Below are 24,755 nucleotides of genomic sequence, written 5' to 3' on the forward strand. Positions count from 1 at the left end.
GCTCTCGCTGCTGGTGGCCATGATTGTAAACAATGTGCAGATGTGAGGAGCTCCACAACCTGTGACGTCACGCACTCGTCTGCTACTTCGGGTACAGACAAGGCTTTTTTATCAGCGACCAAAAGTTGCGAACTTTATCGTCGATGTTCTCTACTAAATCCTTTCAGCAAAAATATGGCAATATCGCAAAATGATCAAGTACGACACATAGAATGGACCTGCTATCCCCGTTTAAATAAGAAAATCGCATTTCAGTAGGCCCTTAATCACACATGATACATATTATTTCAGCATATTTTTTTAAGCGCCCAGAAAGTGTGTCCTTATTACCAACAACATATTTGACAATCAAGGCACGAACGTAACAATCCACATTTTGTATCACTGACTAATAAGCAGCATATGTGCGTAGTTTCCAAACACGGAAGTTTTGCCTCTATCTTAACACGGCACATAGGCACTGTCCTGGGAAAATGTCCCTTATTTTGAAATGCAAAACATTGCAAAGGTATTCTTACTGTGCATTTAAGTGACTTTTTATATATTGTTTAGGAAACCTTACCTTTCCAGCTTCCAATGCTCCCTGGTCCATGGCAAAGCTGCAGAAGAAGGTGATGGACACCAATTAGTCAAATTGTATACACAAATGATGTCACTATGATCTAATGATTATTGTGACAAGCCATGACCTTTACTTACTAACGATTGATTTACATTTTTTTAAATTGTTTAGTGTGATAGGTTACTTGGAGCCAATGGCAGCTGACTTTAAGGTAAAGGTGTTGTCACTCATAGGACTGATATACAAAGTACCACATTCACTTTCACACTTAAGACAGTTCAGAGTTTCCAATTAACTGAACTTTGAATGCTAGAGGGAAACATGAGTACCCAGATTAAGTTTACACAAGCCCAGGGAGATTATTACCTCGGAACCACCTTGCTGCCTCTGTGTTGCCTGTCTAAACTATATAAATAATGTAGAGCATACCCTTGTATCAACCTCACACATTACAGCAGTCAAGTAAGAGCTCAAACTCAAGACAATTTCAGCCTTCACAATAAAAGCACAGTGCTGACCAAACTGAAAGTCAAATCATTTTGTAAGTGTATAATTGTATTATTTATAAGAAATCATTTACCGTGTTTTCCGGACTATAAGGCGCACTTAAAATCCTTGTTTTCCCCTCAAAACTCGACAGTGCGCCTTATAACCCGGTGCGCCTAATGTACGGGATAATTCTGGTTTTGCTTACCGACCTCGAATACATTTTATTTGGTACATGGTGTAATGGTAAGTGTGACCAGTAGATGGCAGTCAAACATAAGATGATGGCAATATGACTCAAGTAAACAACACCAACATTTTATATGTTCCATTGAAAATATAGAACATTACACACGGCGCTCAAAAATCTATCAAAATGTTTTAGTCAGACTTTGGTAAGCTATGAAGCCGCACCGCTTGATGTGCTTCAACATACACTATATTGCCAAAAGTATTTGGCCACCTGCCTTGACTCACATATGAACTTGAAGGGCCATCCCATTCCTAACCCATAGGGTTCAATATGATGTGGGTCCACCTTTTGCAGCTATTACAGCTTCAACTCTTCTGGGAAGGCTGTCCACAAGATTGCAGAGTGTGTTTATAGGAATTTTCCACCATTCTTCCAAAAGCGCATTGGTGAGGTCACACACTGATGTTGGTGGAGAAGGCCTGGCTCTCAGTCTCCGTTCTAATTCATCCCAAAGGTGTTCTATCAGGTTCAGGTCAGGACTCTGTGCAGGCCAGTCAAGTTCATCCACACCAGACTCTGTCATCCATGTCTTTATGGACCTTGCTTTGTGCAGTCATGTTGGAAGAGGAAGGGGCCCGCTCCAAACTGTTCCCACAAGGTTGGGAGCATGGAATTGTCCAAAAAGTTTTGGTATTCTGGAGCATTTAAAGTTCCTTTCACTGGAACTAAGGGGTCAAGCCCAACTCCTGAAAATCAACCCCACACCATAATTCCTCCTCCACCAAATTTCACACTCGTCACAATGCAGTCCGAAATGTATCGTTCTCCTGGCAACCTCCAAACCCAGACTCGTCCATCAGATTGCCAGATGGAAAAGCGTGATTCATCACTCCAGAGAACGAGTCTCCACTGCTCTAGAGTCCAGTGGCGACGTGCTTTACACCACTGCATCCAACGCTTTGCATTGGACTTGGTGATGTATGGCTTAGATGCAGCTGCTCGGCCAAGGAAAACCCATTCCATGAAGCTCTCTACGTACTGTACGTGGGCTAATTGGAAGGTCACATGAAGTTTGGAGCTCTGTAGCAACTGACTGTGCAGAAATTCGGCGACCTCTTTGCACTATGCACTTCAGGATAGACCCCTCTCTGTCAGTTTACGTGGCCTACCACTTGGTGGCTGAGTTGCTGTTGTTCCCAAACTCTTCCATTTTCTTATAATAAAGCCGACAGTTGACTTTAGAATATTTAGGAGTGAGGACATTTACTGGATTTGTTGCACAGGTGGCATCCTATGACAGTTCCACGCTGGAAATCACTGAGCTTCTGACAATGGCACATTCTTTCACAAATGTTTGTAGAAACAGTTTCCATACCTAAGTGTTTGATTTTATACACATGTATAAAATCATATATATAAAAAACGCAATTCGATTATTTTCCAAATTCCTCCAGCCCAATATTTTGTCAATATTCGAGGTTACAGTAAAAAAAGAAATGTTGTTTTTCCAACATTAATATTGCTTAAACAACATATCACATATGTATTGCTCTTCCTCGAATGAATGAATGAATGAATGATTTAAACCCTCTTTCCAAAGTTTACAGTCAATAGAAGTGTGCTCCGGCCTCCAAATTCAAATTGTCCAACACAAGAAAGAAGCAATGGTTTTCTTACTCAGTGTGAAGAAGACGTGCTGTGATCACACAGCACAGTGACGCATACTTTTGCTTCTCAAGGTAATGACTGAGTCTGGAAACGTCTTTTTTATGGTTTTGTCTAGTTATACCACAACTACTGATGTTTTCGAAGAGCCTTCACAAAAAACATTTCCCATTTCGGAACAGCTAACATTTCACTTATCATTCAAAAAAATGCAAATGAATATGAAAAATGGTGAGAAGCTGACAGTGAGTTGGGAAATTGTGTTAGATGTAAATATAAACGGAATACAATGATTTGCAAATCATTTTCAACCCATATTCAGTTGAATATGCTACAAAGACAACATATTTGATGTTCAAACTGATAAACTTTTTTTTTTGCAAATAATCATAAACTTTAGAATTTGCTGCCAGCAACACGTGACAAAGAAGTTGGGAAAGGTGGCAATAAATACTGATAAAGTTGAGGAATGCTCATCAAACACTTATTTGGAACATCCCACAGGTGAACAGGCTAATTGGGAACAGGTGGGTGCCATGATTGGGTATAAAAGTAGATTCCATGAAATGCTCAGTCATTCACAAACAAGGATGGGGCGGGGGTCACCACTTTGTCAACAAATGCGTGAGCAGATTGTTGAACAGTTTAAGAACAACGTTTCTCAACCAGCTATTGCAAGGAATTTAGGGATTTCACCATCTACGGTCCGTAATATCATCAAAGGGTTCAGAGAATCTGGAGAAATCACTGCACGTAAGCAGCTAGGCCCGTGACCTTCGATCCCTCAGGCTGTACTGCATCAACAAGTGACATCAGTGTGTAAAGGATATCACCACATGGGCTCAGGAACACTTCAGAAACCCACTGTCAGTAACTACATTTAGTCGCTACATCTGCAAGTGCAAGTTAAAACTCTCCTATGCAAGGCGAAAACCGTTTGTCAACAACACCCAGAAACGCCGTCGGCTTCGCTGGGCCTGAGCTCAGCTAAGAATGACTGATACGAAGTGGAAAAGGGTTCTGTGGTCTGACGAGTCCACATTTCAAATTGTTTTTGGAAACTGTGGACGTCGTGTCCTCCGGAACAAAGAGGAAAAGAACCATCCGGATTGTTATAGGCGCAAAGTTGAAAAGTCAGCATCTCTGATGGTATGGGGGTGTATTAGTGCCCAAGACATGGGTAACTTACACATCTGTGAAGGCGCCATCAATGCTGAAAGGTACATACAGGTTTTGAAGCAAAATATGTTGCCATCCGAGCAACGTTACCATGGACGCCCCTGCTTATTTCAGCAAGACAATGCCAAGCCACGTGTTACATCAACATGGCTTCATAGTAAAAGAGTGCGGGTACTAGACTGGCCTGCCTGTAGTCCAGACCTGTCTCCCATTGAAAATGTGTGGCGCATTATGAAGCCTAAAATACCACAACAGAGACCACGGACTGTTGAACAACTTAAGCTGTACATCAAGCAAGAATGGGAAAGAATTCCACCTGAGAAGCTTAAAAAATGTGTCTCCTCAGTTCCCAAACGTTTACTGAGTGTTGTTAAAAGGAAAGGCCATGTAACACAGTGGTGAACATGCCCTTTCCCAACTACTTTGGCACGTGTTGCAGCCATGAAATTCTAAGTTAATTATTATTTGCAAAAAAAAAAAAAGTTTATGAGTTTGAACATCAAATATCTTGTCTTTGTAGTGCATTCAATTGAATATGGGTTGAAAAGGATTTGCAAATCATTGTATTCCGTTTATATTTACATCCAACACAATTTCCCAACTCATATGGAAACGGGGTTTGTATTTCTTCTTCATTGGGAGACAAGTTTCTCTGGAGTGTTTTAGTTCCTAAACTCACAAAAAAGTATTCATATGAAAACAAATGGATGGAAATAGAGACGAGCCATCTGTCTCTTGTATAAGCAATGTAATAACTCAGGGGAGAGTCTACACATTTATTGCTTATCAAGCAAAATGCTGAATATCTTTTCTATCCTTATTTGCTTTGGAAATTGGAGCACAGGGACGAGATGTGTTTTCACGACTTAGACTTTATCTCTAACTAAATCCGCTTGTTGAGTTCTGCTCTTTATTTATTTTTATCAACTTTGTTTTCTGCATAAAGGCTGTGAAACCTATGAGAGAAAAGGGTGTCTGATCACAAATGAATATACGCTAAATAAACACTAGCAAAAGTCAGTTAATTACGGAGGTAATGTTAAAGTTAAAGTACCAATGATTGTCACACACACACTAGGTGTGGTGAGATTATCCTCTGCATTTCACCCATCACCCTTGATCACCCCCTGGGAGGTGAGGGGAGCAGTGAGCAGCAGCGGTGGCCACGCCCGGGATTCATTTTGGTGATTTAACCCCCCATTCCAACCCTTGATGCTGAGTGCCAAGCAGGGAAGTAATGGGTCCCATTTTTATAGTCTTTGGTATGACTCGGCTGGGTTTTGAACTCACAATCTACCGATCTCAGGGCGGACACTCTAACCACAAGGCCACTGAGCAGGGGTCACTAATTTTTATTACTATTATGGTTATAAAGCACCCTAAAAAAAAACATCCAAAACCAACAACAATACTCCATTTACATCTTGTGACCTGAATATTAACCAAGTATTAGCAATATTGTTATTATAAGCGCTAACGTTAATGTACTTCTTTTAGAGATGCATTGATCACAGAGATAACTAGTATATGACATACATATAACCTTACAATAATGTTTACTAGGGTATATATATATATATATATATATATATATATATATATATATATATACCCTATATATATATATATATATATACATATATATATATATATATATATATATATATATATATATATATTAGGGCTGCAACAACTAATCGATTAAAATCGATTATAAAAATAGTTGGCGATTAATTTAGTCATCGATTCGTTGGAGTTGCAGAGGCAACTTTTTTTTAAATTTTTTATAAACCTTTATTTATAAACTGCAACATGTACAAACAGCTGAGAAACAATAATCAAAATAAGTATGGTGCTAGTATGCTGTTTTTTCCCCCCAATAAAATACTGGAAAGGATAGAAATGTAGTTTGTCTCTTTTATCCCATTAATAATCGATTAATCGAAGTAACAATCGACAGATTAATCGATTATCAAATTAATCGTTAGTTGCAGCCCTAATATATATATATATATATATATATATATATATATATATATATATATATATATATATATATATATATATATATATATATATACACACCAATCAATCATTATTTATACAGCCCTAAATCACCAGTGTCTCAAAGGGCTGCACAAGCCACGACGACATCCTCGGTTCAGAGCCAACAAAAGGGCAAGGAAAAACTCACAACCCAATGGGATATATATATACAGTCGCGATCAAAAGTTTACATACACTTGTAAAGAGCATAATGTCATGGCTGTCTTGAGTTTCCAATCATTTCTACAACTCTTATTTTTTTGTGATAGAGTGATTGGAGCACATACTTGTTAGTCACAAAAAACATTCATGAAGTTTGGTTCTTTTATGAATTTATTATGGGTCTACTGAAAATGTGACCAAATCTACTGGGTCAAAAGTATACATACAGCAATGTTAATATTTGGTTACATGTCCCTTGGCAAGTTTCACTGCAATAAGGCGCTTTTGGTAGCCATCCACAAGCTTCTGGTTGAATATTTGACCACTCCTCTTGACAAAATTGGTGCAGTTCAGCTAAATTTGTTAAGGCTAAACTAAACTATTTTTTCTTACAAAAGCTCTCAAGCACTCAAAGATACGCACTGCATTAAGATCACATTTTCTTAATGTTGAATTAGCATAATAGAAGAACTTTTAAAGATTCACTTTACAGGACTTGTGCAAAATGGCAAAAGCAGGATTGAAGCTAAGGCTCGAAATTGATCAAGAGACTGCTGAGCGACCGACCTCGCCCTCTCGCCCTAACACTGTACAAGACCTCATCGATGAAATTAAAAGCAATCTGAACTTCACCAATGACATTCTTTTTTTCAATTTCAAGACCCTGATCTTGACAACGCATTGTGCAACATGGATGATGGATTATGATTCGGCCATCATCTGAAACAGCACTGATGACACAATACTTTTGACTGACAGCACCCAACTCATCTGATTCCCCAGAAAACCAAAGCCGATGGACAGTCTTTTACTGTGCCTTAGTTTTCATTTGAAGTGGACCATGTGTGGACCAAAGTAATGTCACTTTTGAAGAAGAAGGCAAAGCACTCAAACTGAGGGTCAAAAGAACAACATTGTTGAAACAATGGCAACAGAAATCTACCCATTAATGGCATATCTTGGTAGCACACGGACATGCTTTTTTGAGGACCAGTCATAGGCAATTTAAAGTGAAAAGCAAATTTAATTTTCACTCGTATACAAAACATTCTAACTTGGATTGTTTCCCTGGCTTCAAGACTCTCCCGAAGGACAGTGCGGCGAAGACACAACAAACTCCCTTGTTGTTGTCACACCGCGGTGAGGGATGTCTTTTCTTGGGTTTTTTTGTCTTGTGATGTGCATGTTTTAGTTTGAAAAGTAACTCTCCTCTCGTTTCAGGTCACTTGCCCTTCCTTTTGTGTCATCAGTCTGACGTCATCCCGGTTCCCTGATTGTTTCCACCTGTTCCCTATTACCCTCATGTGTCTTATAAGCCCACTCCTCCATTTGTTCTGTGCCAGATTGTCTCGTTTATTCGTGCTCTCTAGCATCTATGTCCATGTCCATGTCCATGTCCATGCCTTGTCTTGTCTTGCCTCGTCTTGTGCTTATGTGCCTTGATCCTGAATCCCTTCGTTGCTATTTTGAGTTTTCCTTTCTTCCTCCTTAGCAGAGTGATTTTTTGTTATTTAGTTTATTCAACCGAAGTGGTGAGTTTCAGTTATTTTTCATTCTTTCCTCAAATTTTTGAGTGACTATTTTTGTTAAAACTTTGTTTAGATAGTGTAGAATTTTTCATAGCTGTTGTTTCTTCTTCCTGTTGGAACGTTTTTTGTTTATACATTTTATAGCATATACGGCGCCAATTATAGTTTGTCTTTGCTTTTGTGTTTTCCTCCGTTCGGAGTGATTTTCGGTTGTTCCTATTTTTTTGGAAACTTTTTTGCCGATTAGTTTTTGTTTAAAATAGATATTGTATTCCTTGACTTTGGAGGTGAAAGGAAGCTGTCAAAATAAAAGCATGTCTAAGTTCCCTACTCTGCATCTGAGTCCTATCCTTTTTACCAAGCCTGACACTTGTCTCTCATGGACACACACCTGTCGTTGTTGACTTTGGACTTATCGGCTGCAAGACATCAAGGCCACGGAACAGAGACATGCGGCAGGCTTACATACACACATGCATCCACAAAAATATACACCACACATACATACCCCACCCCCAAATCCAACGCCCTCGACGCAAATCCCATAGGGGTGATGGAAGGATGGGCAGCGCCTGAGAGCTGCGGCCTGCCACCATGGCCCCCCCACTCCCTCCCCTCTGTTGCTAGATATCTCGAGATGTATGTTGTAATATGTATATGTGCTTTGCTATGGAGGTTTTTCCCACTCCAGACTGGGCCCCCTTAGGAGCCCAGTCTAGATTGTATTTTTTTTACTCATCCTTCCCCAGCGTTGACCTTTTTCCCATCTTTTACGGGGCGCCTTGTGGCGACCCATCAGCGTTCCTGTTCTGTAACCCTGTACACTGTTTGTATGTCTAATCTTAAACGGGTTTGTGCTGAAAACAAAGTTTCATTGTACTTGTGCAATGACAATAAAGACTAGAGATGTCGTTAAAATGCGTTAAAATGATCGGTATCGTTTTTTGTTTTTTTTTATTAAATCAACATAAAAAACACAAGATACACTTACAATTAGTGCACCAACCCAAAAAACCTCCCTCCCCCCATTTACACTCATTCACGCTCATTCACACAAAAGGGTTGTTTCTTTCTGTTATTAATATTCTGGTTCCTACATTATATATCAATATATATCAATACAGTCTGCAAGGGATACAGTCCGTAAGCACACATGATTGTGCGTGCTGCTGGTCCACTAATAGTACTAACCTTTAACAGTTAATTTTACTAAATTTCATTAATTACTAGTTTCTATGTAACTGTTTTTATATTGTTTTACTTTCTTTTTTATTCAAGAAAATGTTTTTAATTTATTTATCTTATTTTATTATTATTTTTAAAAAGTACCTTATCTTCACCATACCTGTTTGTCCAAATTAGGCATAATAATGTGTTAATTCCACGACTGCATATATCAGTTGATATCGGTATCGGTAATTAAAGAGTTGGATAATATCAGAATATCGGATATCGGCAAAAAGCCATTATCGGACATCCCTAATAAAGACCTATCCTATACTATGCAAAGGAGCAGAAATTTGGGTTGAAAAGAACCAACACCAGACTGTGCCCAATTTTCAGTTTGTGAGTCTTCTCCTGTGTTCACTGCTTTGGTTCCTGTCTTGGGCTTTTATTTTGGTGGCTCTTCCTGTTGTGTTAGTGTTTTTCCGTAATGACTTGACTCCTGCCTTTTGAGCACTGTTCCCTGCACTTGTTTTGTGTTTTCAATTAGGACTATTTAAGTTGAGTCGTGGCCTCCATTCTTTGTTGGGACTTAAATGAACACTTATTCATGTGGATGCCTTTTCTTCATGCCGTGAGGTTTTTTTTGCTGTGTTCCAGCAATCAATTTTCTTGATTTGCAGCCTGTCAGCTTTAATTTAGTTTTTGCATAGCCTTCCCTATGCGTTGGTGCCCTTCTAAGCGGCACTCGTCTTTTGTTTATTTTTGTCATTACACTAAATAGTTTTCTCCTGCTCGTTGCCCCCTCGGCTTTTCTGCATCTTGGGAACACCGCCAAGTATCGCCGTCATGCGACCCGAGCATCACAATGCATGCTTTTGGAGAAAACAATGCCCAAAACCTAAGTTATTAGTTGTTTCCTCTGCAAACCAAAATCCAACACACATTAAGGAACACCTAGCAGTAGAAAATGGATGGATGGATGGACATTAAAGTGAGTTGAGTTCATGAAAATATTTACTGCACATAACCATTACCAACTGTTCCCAAACAACAAGATATAGATAGTAGGGTTGCACGGTTTACCGGTATTAGTATAGTACCGCGATACTAATGAGTCATATTCGGTACGATACCGCCTCTAAAAAGTACCAGTACCGTACCCCCCCCCCCACCTCCGTGGTCGTCACGTCATTTCATTGCTGGTTTAGGAGCAGACGAGCATGTTCGGCAGTGCACAAACACCGAGTACTTACAAGCAGACACAGTGTGTAGACAGAAAAGGGAGAACAGACGCATTTTGGCTTAAAAACTGACGATAAAGTTGACGTTATAACACTGAAACGCCCTCAGGAAGAGGTGCTTTAAGACATGGCTAGCTAGCGGCTAAAGTACATCCGCAATCGACAGTGTTTTAGCTAATCCTCGCCTCCATGGCGACAAATAAAGTAAGTTTCTTACAAGTATCATCCTTGCAGGACGAGGAATAGCTAAACATGCTTCACTACACACCGTAGCTCACCGGCGTCATTAGCGTTGACATGTAAACAAATACCATAACATCCACTGTAATGATACCAAGTTAATTGTCTAATAAAAAAATTATTTGCTTTGTTCAACACTTAACAATTTCCTACTACAGGTAGAATTTTTTTTATCACCATGCATTATCACGATATAACGATAGTATTAAAAGCTCTATTGTTGGCTTAAATTTAAATTATTTGTATCATATGTTGTCTACTGTATATCGCAAAAACCTAGTACTGTTTAGTTCTATGTGAATCGGTACCCAGTAGTACCAATGGAATTTGGTCGGTATCTATAAAAGTACTGAATTTGTTACCCATCCATACACATTTTTGAAAAACAGTCAAATTTAACACACATTCCTTTTTCCATGGTGGAGGGGGGCGCGGCCTGCCGGCCTGCAGCGAAGCGGGGTGTGCCAGGACCGGCCTCGAAGTCAGCGACAGGTGCGTAGATGGTCCACCTGGGCCTTGTTATCTAATCACCTGTCACTTTGTACAAACCCCGTTTCCATATGAATTGGGAAATTGTGTTAGATGTAAATATAAACAGAATACAATGATTTGCAAATCATTTTCAACCCATATTCAGTTGAATATGCTACAAAGACAACATATTTGATGTTCAAACTGATAAACAACTAAACTTTTTTTTGTGTGCAAATAATCATTAACTTTAGAATTTGATGCCAGCAACACGTGACAAAGAAGTTGGGAAAGGTGGCAATAAATACTGATAAAGTTGAGGAATGCTCATCAAACACTTATTTGGAACATCCCACAGGTGAACAGGCAAATTGGGAACAGGTGGGTGTCATGATTGGGTATAAAAGTAGATTCCATGAAATGATCCGTCATTCACAAACAAGGATGGGGCGAGGGTCACCACTTTGTCAACAAATGCGTGAGCAATTTGTTGAACAGTTTAAGAAAAACCTTTCTCAACCAGCTATTGCAAGGTATTTAGGGATTTCACCATCCACGGTCCGTAATATCATCAAAGGGTTCAGAGAATCTAGAGAAATCACTGCACGTAAGCAGCTAAGCCCGTGACCTCCAATCCCTCAGGCTGTACTGCATCAACAAGCGATATCAGTGTGTAAAGGATATCACCACATGTGCTCAGGAACACTTCAGAAACCCACTGTCAGTAACTACAGTTGGTCGCTACATCTGTAAGTGCAAGTTAAAACTCTCCTATGCAAGGCGAAAACCGTTTATCAACAACACCCAGAAACGCCGTCGGCTTCGCTGGGCCTGAGCTCATCTAAGATGGACTGATACAAAGTGGAAAAGTGTTCTGTGGTCTGACGAGTCCACATTTCAAATTGTTTTTGGAAACTGTGGACGTCGTGTCCTCCGGACCAAAGAGGAAAATAACCATTCAGACTGTTATAGGCGCAAAGTTGAAAAGCGAGCATCTGTGATGGTATGGGGGTGTATTAGTGCCCAAGACATGAGTAACTTACACATCTGTGAAGGCACCATTAATACTGAAAGGTACATACAGGTTTTGGAGCAACATATATTGCCATCCAAGCAACGTTACCATGGACGCCCCTGCTTATTTCAGCAAGACAATGCCAAGCCACGTGTTACATCAACATGGCTTCATAGTAAAAGAGTGCGGGTACTAGACTGGCCTGCCTGTAGTCCAGACCTGTCTCCCATTGAAAATGTGTGGCGCATTATGAAGCGTAAAATACCACAACAGAGACCCCCGGACTGTTTAACAACTTAAGCTGTACATCAAGCAAGAATGGGAAAGAATTCCACCTGAGAAGCTTAAAAAATGTGTCTCCTCAGTTCCCAAACGTTTACTGAGTGTTGTTAAAAGGAAAGGCCATGTAACAGAGTGGTGAACATGCCCTTTCCCAACTACTTTGTCACGTGTTGCAGCCATGAAATTCTAAGTTAATTATTATTTGACAAAAAAAAATAAAGTTTATGAGTTTGAACATCAAATATATTTTCTTTGTAGTGCATTCAATTGAATATGTGTTGAAAAGGATTTGCAAATCATTGTATTCTGTTTATATTTACATCTAACACAATTTCTCAACTCATATGGAAACAGGGTTTGTATAAGCAGCAAACCGGGAGGAGAGCGGTTGTTGGAGCTGGAGCAAGAGCGCGAGCGAGAGACCAACAGACTACTGCTGAAAAGCAACCTGAGAACATTGTTGGAAAAATAAAACTGTGTTTTAAACCATGAAACGGGTTCGCCTGGAGATGCTTGGTGGTCAAGAGGACCCACTGGAAGAGAGCTTCCACATCCGTGTATCTAAACTCCTATTTCTCAGTTCCTGCACCACTTAGACTAGAAATATTAGATTTATTTCAAAAGAACCAAAAGCCATGCTTTAACTCCAAAGGTTCAAGGACAGCTTTGCTTCACTTTTAGTATGGATTTTTCAGGCATTTCAACCGAAAAAAAATCCCAGGATATTAATGGTTGTTGATTTAGTCATAGAAATAGAAATGTAATCAAACACCCATCCTTAATGGAGATATCAATAACAAAGGAGCATAAAACTCACCTTGCCATGCTGCTGTTTGCTGAGCTTTCTGCAATCTGGGAGCTTGCGATCCACTTAGTTTCACCAATGACCGTCCTGGCGTGAGGCAGGCGGCCCACGTCTTTCACCGTCATCATCAGGTGTTGCGATGACTTCAGCACTCTGACGGCTTCATCGTGAGGGATGTTTAGGAAGCTTTGACCGTTCACTTCCAGGATTTGATCGCCGACCTGCGGGTGTGGCAAGCAACAGAAAGGAGTGGCGGAGGGGCAAGACTGCAAGGCGGGACCAGACAGACATGTAACATGCGTAGGGTACAGAGATCGACGGTCACGGAGAGGATGGAGGGAGTAGAGGTCAATGAAATAATTAGCTGGATGTTCATTTTCGGATACACGTTTTGTCCCAACACTGTTTGATCCTAGGTGGGCTGTATTACCTATTAAAAAGCAGTTTAATGTTTAATAACACTTTTATAGTTGCTTTCCCTGAAAGGCTAAAATCTAGAAACAACAACAGAGGGAGTACAAAGGTGTACGCATGATCTCATATGACAGTTAGTAGTAGTTTTTTGGATTTTGTTCTATCTTCGTGTCCATCCATCCATCTTCTTCCGCTTCGTCCAACTCCTCCCGGGGGATCCCGAGGCGTTCCCAAGGCAGCCGGGAGATATAGTCTTCCCAACGTGTCCTGGGTCTTCCCCGTGGCCTCCTACCGGTCGGCCGTGCCCGAAACACCTCCCTAGGGATCCGTTCGGGTGGCATCCTGACCAGATGCCCGAACCACCTCATCTGGCTCCTCTCGATGTGGAGGAGCAGCGGCTTTACTTAGAGCTCCTCCCGGATGACAGAGCTTCTCACCCTATCTCTAAGGGAGAGCCCGGCCACCGGGCGGAGGAAACTCATTTCGGCCGCTTGTACCCGTGATCTTGTCCTTTCGGTCATAACCGAGGATAGGAACGTAGATCGACCGGTAAACTGAGATTTTTGCCTTCCGGCTCAGCTCCTTCTTCACCACAACGGATCGATACAGCGTCTGCATTACTAAAGACGCCGCACCAATCCGCCTGTCGATCTCACGATCCACTCTTCCCTCACTCGTGAACAAGACTCCGAGGTACTTGAACTCCTCCACTTGGAGCAAGATCTCCTCCCCAACCCGGAGATGGCACTCCACCCTTTTCCGGGCGAGAACCATGGACTTGGACTTGGAGGTGCTGATTCCCATCCCAGTCGCTTCACACTCGGCTGTGAACCGATCCAGTGAGAGCTGAAGATCCTGGCCAGATGAAGCCATCAGGACCACATCATCTGCAAAAAGCAGAGACCTAATCCTGTAGCCAACAAACTGGATCCCCTCAACGCCCTGACTGCGCCTAGAAATTCTGTCCATAAAAGTTATGAACAGAATCGGTGACAAAGGGCAGCCTTGGCGGAGTCCAACCCTCACTGGAAACGGGTCCGACTTACTGCCGGAAATGCGGACCAAGCTCTGACTCTGATCATACAGGGAGCGGACCGCCACAATCAGACAGTCCGATACCCCATACTCTCTGAGCACTCCCCACAGGACTTCCCATACTTCAGTACTCTTATTTTTGTTTACACTTCCTGATTTCCTCCATTTTCCAACACTTCTTCAGTCTGAACTAGGGTGGTACGGTATATACTAGTATAGTATCGGGGTACTAATGAATCAAAAATATATGCTCTGTTTAAAAAGTACCTGTTCCCGGGCATGACGGCGCGTCGTCACGTCGTGACATTGCTGGTTTTTACGAGCAGAGGAGCATGTTCGGCAGCGCACAATCACGGAGTACTTACAAGCAGACACAGTGTGCAGACAGAAAAGGGAGAACGGAAGCATTTTGACCTAAAAAACTAAAGATAAAGGTGAAGTTATAAAACTGTAACGCCCTCAGGAAAAGGTGCTTTAGGACATGGCCAGCTAGCTAGCTAACAGCGAACATCCATCCGCAGTCGGCAGTGTTTTAGCTACTTCTAAATCACTAATCCTCGCCTCCATGGCGACAAATAAAGTACGTTTCTTACAAGTATCATCCCTGCAGGATGAGGAATAGCTAAACATGCTTCACTACACACCGTAGGAGGATACAACACTTCACCGGTGGGTGGATCTACACCTAACATCCACTGTAATGATATCAAGTACAATTGCGTATTTCGTCGATACTACTATGATTTACATCGATATTTTTTATCGTCACAAAATCTTTTTTCCTTTTTTTGAAATTCATATTATGTCTATAAACTCAGGAAATATGTCCCTGGACACATGAGGACTTTGAATATGACCAATGTATGATCCTGTAACTACTTGGTATGGGTTCGATACCTACATTTGTGGTATCATCCAAAACTAATGTAAAGCATCCAAACAACAGAATATTACATTTTAACAGAAGTGTAGACAGAGCATGTTGAAATGGAAAATAACCAGTAATTAACAGTAAATGAACAAGTAGATTAATAATCAATTTTTACAGTTTGTCCCTCATAATGTTGACAAAATAATAGAAAGAGAAATTACACAATATGTAACTGCATATGTCAGCAGACTGATGAGTGCATCAAGGGTTGGAATTGGGGGTTAAATCACCAAAAATGAATCCCGGGCGCGGCACCGCTGCTGCCCACTGCTCCCCTCACCTCCCAGGGGGTGAACAAGGGGATGGGTCAAATGCAGAGGACAAATTTCACCACACCTAGTGTGTGTGTGACAACTAATTAGGAGTCTTTGTTTACTTACTTACTACTAAAATACAAGTTGTCTTGTATGTTCACAATTTTATTTATTTACATATGCTTAATGTACCGTAAGATTTTTTGTTAAAATAAAGCCAATAATGCACATTTTTTTGTGGTCCCCTTTATTTAGAAAAGTATCGAAAGGTATCGAAATACATTTTGGTACCGTTATCGGTATATTAGTACATATAGTATATATTGGTATCGGGACAACCTTAGTCCGAACGCTGGCTCCCTCATCTGTCCCAGATTGGCAATCACGACAAACCTGTCCCTGTTTGCCAATCAGGATGCTTCTTACGCTAGCTCTCTCCTCTGGACTGGACCGGATCATTTTGCATTGTATCTAAACATGCTGTATAGCTCTCCCTATGTTCCCAGTGTCTGGTTGCTTATTGTGCACTTCTCTGCTGCACTATTTCTGCTCACAATCTGGTTGTTGTTGTGACCCAAGGTGGCTGATAAACGACCGTACCAATAGGTTTTGACACCAAAAAAAACTTGTTAGTGGCCACCTCTCCAATGGTATGATACAATCATTAAATATTTAGGTGATACAAAGGTGAGGTGATAGCGCAAACCACCTTTCTAGTTTGACAAAGATCAATTATTTTATGATCCTTCGTACTCAGAAAATGGACATTGTTGTCAATTATTTTCTAAATAGTAATACTGCTTATTCCAGGCCTGAACAAAACTGTCCTTCTATGTCAGGGGTCGGCAACCTTTACCACTCAAAGAGCCATTTTGACCAGTTTCACATATTAAAGAAAACAATGGGAGCCACAAAAATCTTTTGAAATTTAAAATGAAATAACACTGCATACAAAGTTTTCTTTTGCTTTGTGCTATGTATAAACCAAGGGTCTCAGACACGCGGCCCACACCTTAATACGAAAATTAAATGTTAGTGCGGCCCGCGAGTTTTATATGAATGGCGCATGACAGCGTCATACTTGTCAACCCTCCCGATTTTCCCGGCAGACTGCGAATTCCAGGGCAACTGTTCTCTCGAATGTGCCGTAATGGTACAGCATTTGGCGCAAACTATAACCAGTTGTACCGACCCAGCCGCACTATGTGAGGGGCTTCTACTTGCTCACTTAAGTGACAGCAAGGCATACTTGGTCAACAGCCACACAGGTTACACTGACGGCGGTATAAAAAACTTTAACACTCTTACTAATAATGCGCCACACTGTGAACCCACACCAAACAAGAATGACAAACACATTTCGGGAGAACATCTGCACCGTAACACAACATAAACACAACAGAACAAATACCCAGAATCCCATGCAGCCCTGACTCTTCCGGGCTACATTATACACCCCCGCTACCAAACCCCGCCCACCTCAACCACGGAGGGAAGGGGGGGGGGGGATTTGGTGGTAGCAGGGGTGTATAATGTAGCCCGGAAGAGTCAGGGCTGCATGGGATTCTGGGTATTTGTTCTGTTGTGTTTATGTTGTGTTAAGGTGCAGATGTTCTCCCAAAATGTGTTTGTCATTCTTGTTTGGTTTTTGGTTCACAGTGTGGTGCATTATTAGTAAGAGTGTGAAAGTTGTTTTATATGGCCACCGTCAGTGTAACCTGTGTGGCTGTTGAACAAGTATGCCTTGCTGTAACTTACGTGTGCAAGCAGAAGATGCACACAACAACAGGCTGGGCTGGCACGCTGTTGGAACAGATTGCATAGGGCGCTAAATGCTGTACCATCATGGCACGCCCTTATTATTATTGTTAGGGTGAAAATCGGAAAATATTAATCCCGGGAATTTTCGGCGAGAGGCACTGAAATCCGGAAGTCTCCCGGGAGGGTCGGCAAGTATGCAGCTGAGCCGCATCAGAGTGATCAAAGAGCCGCATGCGGCTCCGGAGCCGCGGGTTGCCGACCCCTGTTCTATGTCATGCTTTGTGTTTCTGTAAGGGTTGTTTTGTTATTTATTCTGAAGTCCAACAAAGAGAAACATCAACAAGGGTTTCTATCCGAAAGACCGACTCACGTTTTCGGTTGGGAATCAAATACTTATTTCCCATATGAATCTTTGTAAGGAGTTTACATTAAAAGAATAAATGTCCTGCAGCTTTGAAGTCGACAATTGGAGACCATTATCCAGGTTCTGTTTCTGCAAGGGACACCAGTCGCGACAAATGGGGGTGGGTCATTTGATTATAGATGCAAAAAGGGAGGCAAAAGGGTATTTACAGATGCAATCGATCAATGAAGAAATGCTGACAAGTAACATTGCAGTGAGGACACACACACACTGCAGCAACAGCACACAGGTGCTATTTCTTGTCAGGTGGAACTAAAGCCTCAGGGATGAGAGACAAGGTGGCTTGTTCCAGATCTGTGCAACAAAAAACAAAAAAACGCTAAATAGAAACATTACCACGCTCATTACCCGTGAATATATTTGGGATTGCGTAAGGAGACCCTGGAGCAGTAAGTGTTGTGTAGAGGTGGGAATCTCTAGGCACATCACGATTCAAATACCATTCAGGAGCTACTGGTGTTGTCACCATACCAATATTTTGGTAGGGGTACCAAAATTATTTTGATACTTTTCGGTAATTTTCTAAATAAAGGGGACCACAAAAAATTGCATTATTGGCTTTATTTTAACAAAAAATCTTAGGGTACATTAAACATATGTATCTTATTGTTAGTTTGTTCTTAAATAAAATAGTGAACATACAAGACAACTTGTCTTTTATTAGTAAGTAAGCTGCTGACATATGCAGTAACATATTGTGTCATTTATCATTCTATTATTTTGTCAAAATTATTAAGGACAAGTGGTAGAAAATGAATTATTAATCTACTTGTTCATTTACTGTTAATATCTGGGTATTTTCTCTTTTAACATGTTCTATCTACACTTCTGTTAAAATGTAATAATCACTTATTCTTCTGTTTTTTGGATGCTTTACATTAGTTTTGGATGATACCACAAATTTAGTTATCGATATTCAAAGTCCTCATGTGTCCATGGACATAGTCCCTGAGTTTATAAACATAATATACATTTTTTTAAAAAGGAAAGAAGCTGTCGACGTAATTATAGTTGTCATGTCTGTGTAATCATGTTTTGTCTTAGTCATGTTTTGTTTAGTTATTGGACTCTTTAGTTTCTGGCTTTTCACTCCCTTGTCTTGTTTCCATGATTACCCCATTAGTTTCACCCGTTCCACGTTTGGACTCATTGTGCACTCTTGTTTGTCACCATAGCAACCCATTAGTTTTCACCTGTCACGTCACGCACCTGTTTCACGTTTTGAGTCACGCACCTGTTTTCGTTAATCATGTCTGTAGTATTTAAGTTCAGTGTTTTCAGTTTGTCTTTCTGGTGACATCCCCACATTTATGCTCGGCACATTTCTGACTCTTTTTTCATGTCCATCGTTCACGCTGCTCCTTTTTGTCCATGCCAAGTAAGTTTTGTTTATTATTGCCACAGTTAGTGTTTTTTTGTTGTTCATAGTTTTTGCCTTTGTGCTAGTGTTTGGTTTCATAGTTTGTTCTCCGCCATTGTGCGCGCCTTTTGTTTACTTCCTTGTTTTGTATTTATAGTGTTTAAATAAAAATGTACCTTCATTCCCGTCTCGCCCGAGCCAACTTTCCGTTGCATCCCAGACAAACTAAACCCCAGGACCAAGTCATGACAATAGTAGTATCAACTAGATACGGTACTGTACTTGGTATCATTACAGTGGATGTTAGGTGTACATCCACCAATGGCGTTTGGTTACATTTTGACGCCGGTGAGCTACGGTGTGTAGCGAAGCATGTTTAGCTATTCCTCGTCCTGCAGGGATGATACTTGTAAGAAACATACTTTATTTGTCGCCATGGAGGCGAGGATTAGTGATTTAGAAGTACCTAAAACACTGCCAACTGGGGCTGAACTTTGGCCGCTAGCTAGCTCGCTCGCCATGTCTTAAAGCACACTAAATGTATAATAGACTGTATTTATATTATTCACATGTGAATTATGCTGTATAATAGAATGTATCTATATTATCCATATGTGAATATATGCTGTATAATAGACTGTATTTATATTATTCACATGTAAAAAATACCTAAGTGTTTATTGTTTATTGTGAGCGAACTGTGCACTGCAAAAACTGAAATCTAAGTAAGACTAAATATCTCAAATAATGGTGATATTTGCTTATTTTCTGTCTGATAAGATAATTCTTCTCAGTAAGCAGATTTTATGTTAGAGTGTGTCGGAGGCAGATATTTACATATATCCGTATTTAAGTGTTACTTCTTTAATTTCATAATCATATTACAAAACAGCTAGTATTTTTCTTGCAATTGTGATCTTTTGGTTGTCTGCAAATACTGTGTGCTAACCTTGGGTATGGAATGTAAGAAAGAGAGATACTCCTTCTTCTTATCTATTCTTCTGTCCCGTTGCGGAGGACAATGGGCATGTGTTTGGGCTGGAAAGACAAGACAACGAGGGTGGGAGGCAAAGAGACTTTATAGAAGAGAAGGTTTCTATATTTTAGGGCAGACCATCTTAGCTGCGCGATTGAATGTTCTATGCTGGACTGGTCTCATTTATATTTACAAAGCTTTGCAAATATATTACAAAATACCTATTCTGTCTCTGGTGGTTCTTTTACTCAGCTTTAAGTGTCGTAAAGAGCTTGGGAGCGACGACCAGAAACTTGAATTCCCTGGGAGGAACAACTGGTCCAAACGCAACAAGTGTTTTACTTGTTTTAATAGTTTTGGTCCTAAATGATCTCAGTAAGATATTACAGTTTGTAGCTGAGATTTTATGACCTATATTGAGTAAAACATGCTTAAAACTAGAATATCAACTGTTGCAAAGCTGTGTCATCAACACTCACATGTATGAAAATACTTTTTTAAAGTAATAATTTCTTATTTCAAGCATGAAAAAAAAAAATCATGACTTTGACACAATTGTGTCTCATATTAAAACAGATAACAGCCAAAATGGACTTTGCTGTTTTATTTTCAATGAAACAATAGAAAATACGTACTCATATAGTAGTACAGTTGGCACAGTACAACTGACAGTTAATATTTAAACATTTAACATAAGACATTTCTGACAATTTTGAACAGAAATAGTTCATGCACATTCAGATAAATTCTTCAAAATTACAATTAAAAAATGTTTGGCCGGGGGGCTGGGCTGTATATATGCGCACTAATTGACTGAAAGAGCACGCACTTGGCGCGATGATGTCATGTTATCGATGGAAAAATGCATTTTTAGACCATATGATTTGCCTGAGCGGCTAGGAGACCCCGAGAGTAACAAGCGGTTGCCTTGTTGCCTTTCCATTAAGAACAATAAATTACTTTTTAGTATAAGTTTGCTGGTTTCAAGAAATGTAATGCTGAGCGCATATCATTATGTCAAGATAATGGCATTAGCATTTACGTAATTTAAGAATATTTTTCAACATATTGAGCAAAAATGTCTTTTTTTTTCTACCAAGAAAAGTGCACTTGTTATTAGTGAGAATATACTTATTTTAAGGTATTTTTGGGTTTATTGAAGTTAGCTAATTTTACTTGTTTTGGAAAGTCTTGACAAGCCAAATTTTCTTGTTCTATTGGCAGATAATTTTGCTTAGTTCAAATAAAATACCCCTAATTTTTTTTTTCTTTTTTTCTTGTTTTTGAACACTGACTTTTTGCAGTGTGGGGCTGAATTTCCCCCAGAGTTGTAGAAATTATTGGAAACTCAAGACAGCTATGACATTATATTATTTTATTTTGATTGTTTGATAAGTTGTTCGAAGAAGTGCAATGCAAATAAAATCCATCATTATTACTATTAATATTATTATTATATATACTTTTTATATCAGATAGATTTACCAGAGTAAAAACAGTTTCTTTCTTTGCCATTGTGGAAAAATCCTCTCCTGGCATCCACATGTCTGTGAGAAACAACTAAAAATAGACACGCCGACAGTACTCCTTGATACCCTGAGATTAGGTCTGTATTACTGCTGTACTTCACTTCCTACGTCGATTGCTTTGCCTTTTCCTTTCTCTCCTCATTATTCGCTCCTCCATTTCCTACTCCTCACTCTCATTATGCTTCTATTCAAGAAGAGATGAGCCCTGGTTTGAGTCACAAGCATTTCATTTTCTGTGGTCAATCTCTGCACCAAACAGTATAACTCTACAATATTCAACACAATACAAGACACAAAGGGTCGGATTCACTAAGAATCAAATGTCACGCTGCAAAAAATAAAATAGCGTGTAGTCAATACTGGACGTGTGTATGCAATTGGAAAGTGGTGCAGACCGCCTTATTTAAATGAGGTTTTTGCGTGCATACAGGGCTTCTACCACAGACTCCTACTTGTGTGTGATATGATGAAATAGCAAGACAGATATATCATCTGTAACACTTTTTCTGAATCACAATCTACAAACCCCGTTTCCATATGAGTTGGGAAATTGTGTTAGATGTAAATATAAACGGAATACAATTTGCAAATTCTTTTCAACCCATATTCAATTGAATGCACTACAAAGATGAGATATTTGATGTTCAAACTCATAAGCTTTATTTTTTTGGGGGGAATAATAATTAACTTAGAATTTCATGGCTGCAACACGTGCCAAAGTAGTTGGGAAAGGGCATGTTCACCACTGTGTTACATCACCTTTTCTTTTAACAACACTCAATAAACGATTGGGAACTGACGAAACTAATTGTTGAAGCTTTGAAAGTGGAATTCTTTCCCATTCTTGTTTTATGTAGAGCTTCAGTTGTTCAACAGTCCGGGGTCTCCGCTGTCGTATTTTACGCTTCATAATGCGCCACACATTTTCGATGGGAGACAGGTCTGGACTGCAGGCGGGCCAGGAAAGGACCCGCACTCTTTTTTTACGAAGCCACGCTGTTGTAACACGTGCTGAATGTGGCTTGGCATTGTCTTGCTGAAATAAGCAGGGGCGTCCATGAAAAAGACGGCGCTTAGATGGCAGCATATGTTGTTCCAAAACCTGTATGTACCTTTCAGCATTAATGGTGCCTTCACAGATGTGTAAGTTACCCATGCCTTGGGCACTAATGCACCCCCATACCATCACAGATGCTGGCTTTTCAACTTTGCGTCGATAACAGTCTGGATGGTTCGCTTCACCTTTGGTCCGGATGACACGATGTCGAATATTTCCAAAAACAATTTGAAATGTGGACTCGTCAGACCACAGCACACTTTTCCACTTTGCATGAGTCCATCTTAGATGAACTCGGGCCCAGAGAAGCCGGCGGCGTTTCTGGGTGTTGTTGATAAATGGCTTTCGCTTTGCATAGCAGAGCTTTAACTTGCACTTACAGATGTTGCGACAAACTGCATTTAGTGACAGTGGTTTTCTGAAGTGTTCCTGAGCCCATGTGGTGATATCCTTTAGAGATTGATGTCGCTTTTTGATACAGTGCCGTCTGAGGGATCGAAGGTCACGGTCATTCAATGTTGGTTTCCGGCCATGCCGCTTACGTGGAGTGATTTCTCCAGATTCTCTGAACCTTTTGATCATATTATGGACCGTAGATGTTGAAATCCCTAAATTTCTTGCAATTGCACTTTGAGAAATGTTGTTCTTAAATTGTTTGACTATTTGCTCACGCAGTTGTGGACAAAGGGGTGTACCTCGCCCCATCCTTTCTTGTGTAAGACTGAGCATTTTTTGGGAAGCTGTTTATATACCCAATCATGGCACCCACCTGTGGGATGTTCCAAATAAGTGTTTGATGAGCATTCCTCAACTTTATCAGTATTTATTGCCACCTTTCCCAACTTCTTTGTCACGTGTTGTTGGCATCAAATTCTAAAGTTAATGATTAATTGCAAAAAAAAAAATTGTTTATCAGATTGAACATCAAATATGTTGTCTTTGTAGCATATTCAATTGAATATGGGTTGAAAATGATTTGCAAATCATTGTATTCCGTTTATATTTACATCTAACACAATTTCCCAACTCATATGGAAACGGGGTTTGTAGACAACAGAAACATTTGCACACTTTTCTGACACTTTTCTTTCATGTGCACATTGAGCGCGCCAGGCTGTGGATTGCATCACCAGTGCATGAATGCTCTGGATCGACTCAAATGCATATAAAATAATGAAAGACGTCTTTTCATGTAGGAGGTATATTATAGTAATATATTTTGTAAATGAAAAAAAAACGAATAACATAAAAAAAAACACTGCATCAACTGAATTAATTTTATTTAGCCCTATAAGTCATCCAGCAACTGTACAATTATAAAAGGCCATTGCTGAATAGATGATATGTGTAATATTTTCATTTCTGACCGTTCACAAAAATGTTAGAAATAAACCTCCATTAAGGTTTTATATATGTGATGTAAGTATATATGTAATGTAGTAACGGGAAAATGTATAACAACATGTAATATTCACATATTTTGATCATTTTAGGCATATATATATATATATATATATAGACAGTCGTGGTCAAAAGTTTACATACACTTGTAAAGAACATAATGTCATGGCTGTCTTGAGTTTCCAATAATTTCTACAACTCTTATTTTTTTGTGATAGAGTGATTGGAGCACATACTTGTTGGTCACAAAAAACATTCATGAAGTTTGGTTCTTTTATGAATTTATTATGGGTCTACTGAAAATGTGACCAAATCTGCTGGGTCAAAAGTATACATACAGCAATGTTAATATTTGCTTACATGTCCCTTGGCAAGTTTCACTGCAATAAGGCGCTTTTGGTAGCCATCCACAAGCTTCTGCTTGAATTTTTGACCACTACTCTTGACAAAATTAGTGCAGTTCAGCTAAACTTGTTGGTTTTCTGACATGGACTTGTTTCTTCAGCATTGTCCACACGTTTAAGTCAGGACTTTGGGAAGGCCATTCTAAAACCTTAATTCTAGCTGGAT

At 39.9% G+C, this 24,755-nt stretch overlaps 1 protein-coding gene across 4 annotated transcripts in view; it reads right to left on the reverse strand.

Annotated features, from left to right (window-relative positions):
• Positions 1-24,755, reverse strand: part of whrna (whirlin a) — a 350,775-nt gene that overhangs the window by 128,421 nt on the left and 197,599 nt on the right. For 3 of the 4 annotated variants that reach the window (XM_061980754.2, XM_061980751.2, XM_061980752.2), the window contains exons 4-5: positions 13,056-13,309; positions 563-599 (exon numbers count right to left, since the gene is read on the reverse strand). In XM_061980754.2, the coding sequence (XP_061836738.2) occupies positions 563-599; positions 13,056-13,309 (291 nt within the window). The remainder of the gene's footprint in view (positions 1-562; positions 600-13,055; positions 13,310-24,755) is intronic. The other variant, XM_061980753.2, reaches the window with a different exon arrangement.

This window comes from Nerophis lumbriciformis, linkage group LG20, assembly GCF_033978685.3.
Source record: "Nerophis lumbriciformis linkage group LG20, RoL_Nlum_v2.1, whole genome shotgun sequence".
NCBI lineage: Eukaryota > Metazoa > Chordata > Actinopteri > Syngnathiformes > Syngnathidae > Nerophis > Nerophis lumbriciformis.